The sequence below is a fragment of the Oncorhynchus mykiss genome, chromosome 22 (assembly GCF_013265735.2).
Source record: "Oncorhynchus mykiss isolate Arlee chromosome 22, USDA_OmykA_1.1, whole genome shotgun sequence".
Lineage (NCBI taxonomy): Eukaryota > Metazoa > Chordata > Actinopteri > Salmoniformes > Salmonidae > Oncorhynchus > Oncorhynchus mykiss.
The window spans coordinates 39979612-39987111 of NC_048586.1; the positions used below are offsets into that span (position 1 = coordinate 39979612).

General features: G+C 40.6%; 1 protein-coding gene across 1 annotated transcript in view; it reads right to left on the reverse strand.

Moving 5' to 3' along the window:
• Positions 1 to 7500, reverse strand: part of LOC110501865 (parathyroid hormone 2 receptor-like) — a 66723-nt gene that overhangs the window by 19181 nt on the left and 40042 nt on the right. Inside the window, exon 8 of the mRNA XM_036959077.1 lies at positions 3357 to 3417. Within this exon, the coding sequence (XP_036814972.1) occupies positions 3357 to 3417 (61 nt within the window). The remainder of the gene's footprint in view (positions 1 to 3356; positions 3418 to 7500) is intronic.

Sequence of the window (7500 nt, forward strand, 5' to 3'; positions counted from 1 at the left end):
TGGATGGACATTCTGTTAACATGATTTGGGAGGTTTTTGGTCACACATTAGATAGGAACCCGTTGGAGGAAAGAGAGTCTGCATTTGTCAAATTTTCCCTCCAAGGATCTGCCACATTTAGGTATGATAGCTAGCCATAATTTGAATGTGCAGGCGATGGAGGTCAGTATTCAGTGCTTGCATATAATGTGTTTTATGCACTAGGCTTTAATTAAGAAGTATGTGATTTGCACAGCAGTGTGTCCCAAATGGAGAGAGCTAACCATGGAGGGAGTTGTACATGACTGATGATTCCTTAATGTAGTGTTAACTTGTTATGTACATAATGCTACGTCTGATAATGCTACATCTGATAATGCCACATCTGATAATGCTACATCTAACAAATGCTAATCTGATAATGCCACATCTGATAATGCTACATCTGACAAATGTTACATCTGACAAATGCTACATCTGATAATGCCACATCTGATAATGCTAACTCTGATAATCCTAAATCTGATAATGCTACATCTGATAATCCTAAATCTGATAATGCTACATCTGACAAATGCTACATCTGATAATGTTTCACATGATAATGCTACATCTGACAAATGCTACATCTGATAATGTTTCATCTGATAATGCTACATCTGACAAATGCTATCTCTTTCTCTAAACGCTGGCTCTTTCTCCAAACGCTGGCTCTTTCACCAAACGCTAAATCTTTCTCCAAACGCTGGATCTTTCTACAAATGCTGACTCTCTCTTAAGGTTGCTTCCTGAGAGGATAATTGAGGAAAAACACTTAAAGGCAGCTTAATGGAATACTGTAGAGAAGGTGCAATAGAAAGAGAGAGAGAGAAAAGAGAGAACTGCAAGCAAGCCCAGGGTCTCACCATTCAGGCTTTCACACAGTGTACCCATCCTGAATACCTGATGAAAGAAACCCTGGGAACAACTATTCAGCACCAGATTCAACAGGCAACCGACCAAATCATCCCCAAAATCATCACAAGGCAACCCACCAAATCATCCCCAAAATCATCACAAGGCAACCCACCAAATCATCCCTGAGAGGAGAGTATGTTCCTACAAGCCACTAATAGGAAGTCAAATCACTACCATTACCAAGTACTTAACACCCATATTACAATTAAATCATGTTACCTAGCCAGCAGATTGGTCTGGTACTGTACATTTGATGATTTACAGTTCCTTCAGAGTATTCAGACCCCTTGACTTTTTTCACATTTTATTAGGTTACAACCTTATTCTAAAATGTATTAAATAACCCCCCCCCCCCCTGATAAATTTACACATAATAACCCATAATGACAAAGCCAAAATAGGTTTTTAGATATTTTTGCAAATGTATTACAAATAAAAAAAATGGAAATATTACATTTACATAAGTATTCAGACGCTTTACTCGTTACTTTGTTGAAGCACCTTTGGCAGCTATTGCAGCATCGAGTCTTCTTGGGTATGACGCTACAAGCTTGGCACAACTGTATTTGGGGAGTTTCTCTTTTCTTCTCTGCAGATCCTCTCAAGCTCTGTCGGGTTGGATGGGGAGTGTTGCTGCACAGCTATTTTCTGGTCTCGCCAGAGATGTTAGATCGGGTTCAAGTCCAGGCTCTGGCTGGGCCACTCAAGGACATTCAGAGACTTGTACCTAAGCCACTCCTGCATTGTCTTGGCTGTGTGTTTAGGGTCGTTGTCGTGTTGGAAGGTGAACCTTTGCCCCAGTCTGAGGTCCTGAGCTCTCTTGAGCAGGTTTTCATCAAGGATCTTTCTGTACTTTTCTCCGTTCATCTTTGCCTCGATCCTGACTAGTCTCTAGGTGCCTGCCGCTGAAAAACATCACCACATCATGATGCTGCCACCATCATTCTTTACCGTAGTGATGGTGCCAGGGTTCTTCCAGACGTGAGGCTTGGCATTCAGGCCAAATAGTTCAATCTTGGTTTAATCAGACCAGAGAATCTTGTTTCTCATGGTCTGAGACTCTTTAGAGGGCTGTCGTGTGCCTTTAACTGAGGAGTGGCTTCTGTCTTGCCACTCTACCATAAAGGTGGTGGAGTGCTGCAGAGATGGTTGTCCTTCTGGAAGTTTCTCCCATCTCCACAGAGGAACTCTAGAGCTCTGTCAGAGTGACCATTGGATTCATGGTCACCTCCCTGACCAAGGCCCTTCTCAACCGATTGTTCAGTTCGGCCGTGCGGCCAGCTCTAGGAAGAGCCTTGGGGGTTCCAAACTTCTTTCATTTAAGAATGATGGAGACCACTGTGTTTTTGGGGACCTTCAATGCTGCAGACATTTTTTGGTACCCTTTCCCAGATCTGTGCCTCGACACAATCCTGTCTCGGAGCTCTACGGACAATTCCTTTGACCTCATGGCTTGTTTTATGCTCGGACATGCACTGTCAACTGTGGGACCTTGTATAGACAGGTGTGCACCTTCCAAATCATGTCCAATCAATTGAATTTACCACAGGTGGACTCCAATCAAGTTGTAGAAACATCTCAAGGATGATCAATGGAAACAGGATGCACCTGAGCTCAATTTCAAGTCTCATAGCAAAGGGTCTGAATAAATAAGTAAATAAGGAATTTCTGTTTAATATGTTTAATACATTTGCAAAACATTTGCAACATTTGCAAAAATTCAAAAATGTGTTTTTGTTTTGTCATTATGGGCTATTGTGTGTAGATTTCTGAGGATTTTAATTTTAAAAAAAAATCTATTTTAGAGTAAGGCTGTAATGTAATAAATTGTGGAAAAAGTCAAGTGGTCTGAACACTGTACATCATAAAATCAACAGTCTTTTGATTCATCCAAAAAATGATGCTGGTACAAATGCTCAGACCGATACAGTATAATGATCTAATAAGCTATGAAACGGAGGTAGCTTAAATCTATTCACTATGGCTATGTTATTTTAAATTGCTTTATGTAGAAATATGTGAGTAAAGTAAAGTAGAGGTAAAGAAACACATGCGCAGAGCGTGATCCGCACAGGGGCATCGGGATCTTTAGTTTGGAGAAAAAAAGTCCAGGAAAAATTTGATCCGCAGTCACGGCATAATTTAAATGTATTCATGATGTTGAATAGCTTAATGTTTTGAATCCCAATTAACTGGAGGAGGAGAGATGGTGCTCTTGATACGGTCATTCTACATAAATCCATATTTATACAGAGCATAATTATGAAGAGCAGGGGGGTGATAAAGGAGGCATGACAAGGTCCTTGAGAGGTCCATAGCTGGAGGATTCCATCTGGTGGTGAGCAGATAATTGGGGATAGCTATTAGATATTTATACATAAAGCATCTGCATATTGAATGTGGACTAGGTTCTCACTCACCTTCCGTCTGCTAATGTTGCCCGGACAACTGCCCATGCTGCCACGAACAGAGCTGGAACACCTGGAATTGGAATGATGAAAAGAACAGCAGCTTCCTACAAATGTTCTAAACACTAATTAAATAGAGCACCAGGGCCCTAACATAACGAAATTACTTAATTGCTTGTTTTCTATTGAATTTGTGTTATTCCTTTTTTCATAACTATGTTGTTGCATTTTTCTGTTCCTATGTAACAGCTCACTAATAACAGCTGCAATAGCACAGGAACAGGCTAGTTAGACAAAAAAATGAGTTGTTCAATCCAGAAATAGCTCTCTGAGACAGCATGAACTTTGAATACAGGATAATTGAGTGGGTTGATTTCGTTTTGCTAAAATGTGTTTTTAAGAGTCAGCTAGCTACAAAGCAGGAAGTTGTGAATTGTAATCAACAGACGTGGCTCTCTCCCCGTTAGAGCTGAAAAATATGAGTGAGGACAACTCAACTCCAAACTCGGGGTGTGGTGTCAGGAAAACAACCTCAGGAGGCTAAAGAAATTTGGCTTGTCACCTAAAACCCTCACAAACTTCTACAGATGCACAATCGAGAGCATCCTGTCGGGCTGTATCACAGCCTGGTACGGCAACTGTACCACCCTCAAACGCAAGGCTCTCCAGAAGGTAGTGCGGTCTGCACAACGCATCAACGCGGACAAACTACCTGCCCTCCAGGACACTTATGTCACAGGAAGGCCAAAAATAGCAACGACCTGAGCCACTGCCTGTTCACCCCGATATCGTCCAGAAGGCGACGTCAGTACAGGTGCATCAAAGCTGGGATGGAAAGACTGAAAAACAGCTTCTATCTCAAGGTCATCAGACTGTTAAACCGCCATCACTAACATAGAGAGGCTGCTGCCAACATACAGACTCAAATCACTGGCCACTTTAATAAATGGATTTAATAATGTTATCTCTCGTCACTTTAAATAATGCCACTTTAATGATGTTTACATATCCTACATTACTCATCTCATATTTACTGTATATACAGTATTTTAAACAACAATTGTATTTTTTCCTATGCCACACGGCCATCGCGCATCCATACAAATATATGTATTTATTTCACCCCGTTACATTGTCTGTATAAGGTAGTCATTGTGAATGTGTTAGATTATTTGTTAAGTATTACTGCACTGTCGGAACTAGAAGCACAAGCATTTTGTTACACTCGCATAAACATCTGCTAACCATGTGACATTTTTATTTTATTTTATTTGACACCATCACACCTCCTCCTCCATGCTTCATGGTAGGAACCACACATGCTGCGATCACTTACTCTGAGTCTCACAAAGACACAGCTGTTGGAACCAAACATTTCAAGTCAGACCAAAAGGACAGATTTCCACCGGCCTAATGTCCATTGCTCGTGTTTCTTGGCCCAATCAAGTGTCTTCTTCTTATTGGTGTTCTTTAGTAGTGGTATCTTTGCAGTAATTTGACCATGAAGGCCTGATTCACGCAGTCTCCTCTGAACAGTTGATGTTGAGATGTGTCTGTTACTTAAATTCTGTGAAGAATTTATTTGGGCTACAATCTGAAGTGCAGTTAACTCTAATGAGCTTATCCTCTGCATCAGAGGTAACGCTGGGTCTTCCTTTCCTGTGGCGGTCCTCATGAGAGCCAGTTTCATCATAGAGCTTGATGTTTTTTGCGACTGCACTTGAAGAAACTTTCAAAGTTCTTGAAATGTTCCGTATTGACTGACCTTTATGTCTTAAAGTAATGATGGAGTGTCATTTCTCTTTGCTTGTTTGAGCTGTTTTTACCATAATATGGACTTGGTCTTTTACCAAATAGGGCCATCTTCTGTATACCACCCTACCTTGTCACAACACAACTGATTGGCTTAAACGCATTAAGAAGGAAAGAAATTCCACAAATTAACTTTTAACAAGGCACACCTGTTTACTAAAATGAATTCCAGGTGACTACCTCATGAAGCTGGTTGAGAAAATGCCAAGAGTGCGCAATGCTTTCATCAAGGTAAAGGGTGGCTACTTTGAAGAATCTCAAATATATTTTGATTTGTTTAACAATTTTTTGGTTACTACATGATTCCATATGTGTTATTTCATAGTTTTGATGTCTTCACTATTATTCTATAACGTGGAAAATAGTAAAAATAAAGCAAAACCCTTGAATGATTAGTTGTGTCCAAACTTGTGACTGGTACTGTCACGTTCTGACCTTGATTTCCGTTATTTTGTATTTATTTAGTATGGTCAGGGCGTGAGTTGGGTGGGCAGTCTGTTTGTTTTTCTATGTTTTGGGGCATTTCTTTGTTTCGGCCTAGTATGGTTCTCAATCAGAGGCAGGTGTCATTAGTTGTCTCTGATTGAGAATCATACTTAGGTATCCTGGGTTTCACTGTGTGTTTGTGGGTGATTGTTCCTGTCTCTGTGTTTGTTGTCACAGGATAGGCTGTATAGGTTTTTCACGTTCCGTTTGTTGTTTTGTAGATTTAAGTTATTTCATGTATCGTTCATTTTCCATTAAAGAACATGAGTAACCACCACGCTGCTTTTTGGTCCGCTTCTCCTTCTACAGACGAACGTCGTTACAGGTACTGCATAATATATATATATATATATATATATTACACACAGTGCCTTGCGAAAGTATTCGGCCCTCTTGAACTTTGCGACCTTTTGCCACATTTCAGGCTTCAAACATAAAGATATAAAACTGTATTTTTTTGTGAAGAATCAACAACAAGTGGGACACAATCATGAAGTGGAACGACATTTATTGGATATTTCAAACTTTTTTAACAAACCAAAAACTGAAAAATTGGGCGTGCAAAATTATTCAGCCCCTTTACTTTCAGTGCAGCAAACTCTATCCAGAAGTTCAGTGAGGATCTCTGAATGATCCAATGTTGACCTAAATGACTAATGATGATAAATACAATCCACCTGTGTGTAATCAAGTCTCCGTATAAATGCCCCTGCACTGTGATAGTCTCAGAGGTCCGTTAAAAGCGCAGAGAGCATCATGAAGAACAAGGAACACACCAGGCAGGTCCGAGATACTGTTGTGAAGAAGTTTAAAGCCGGATTTGGATACAAAAAGATTTCCCAAGCTTAAAACATCCCAAGGAGCACTGTGCAAGCGATAATACTGAAATGGAAGGAGTATCAGACCACTGCAAATCTACCAAGACCTGGCCGTCCCTCTAAACTTTCAGCTCATACAAGGAGAAGACTGATCAGAGATGCAGCCAAGAGGCCCATGATCACTCTGGATGAACTGCAGAGATCTACAGCTGAGGTGGGAGACTCTGTCCATAGGACAACAATCAGTTGTATATTGCACAAATCTGGCCTTTATGGAAGAGTGGCAAGAAGAAAGCCATTTCTTAAAGATATCCATAAAAAGTGTTGTTTAAAGTTTGCCACAAGCCACCTGGGAGACACACCAAACATGTGGAAGAAGGTGCTCTGGTCAGATGAAACCAAAATTGAACTTTTTGGCAACAATGCAAAACGTTATGTTTGGCGTAAAAGCAACACAGCTGAACACACCATACCCACTGTCAAACATGGTGGTGGCAGCATCATGGTTTGGGCCTGCTTTTCTTCAGCAGGGACAGGGAAGATGGTTAAAATTGATGGGAAGATGGATGGAGCCAAATACAGGACCATTCTGGAAGAATGACCAAGACCTGAGACTGGGACGGAGATTTGTCTTCCAACAAGACAATGATCCAAAACATAAAGCAAAATCTACAATGGAATGGTTCAAAAATAAACATATCCAAGTGTTAGAATGGCCAAGTCAAAGTCCAGACCTAAATCCAATCGAGAATCTGTGGAAAGAACTGAAAACTGCTGTTCACAAATGCTCTCCATCCAACCTCACTGAGCTCGAGCTGTTTTGCAAGGAGGAATGGGAAAAAATGTCAGTCTCTCGATGTGCAAAACTGATAGAGACATACCCCAAGCAACTTACAGCTGTAATCGCAGCAAAAGGTAGCGCTACAAAGTATTAACTTAAGGGGGCTGAATCATTTTGCACGCCCAATTTTTCAGTTTTTGATTTGTTAAAAAAGTTTGAAATATCCAATAAATGTCGTTCCACTTCATGATAGTGTCCC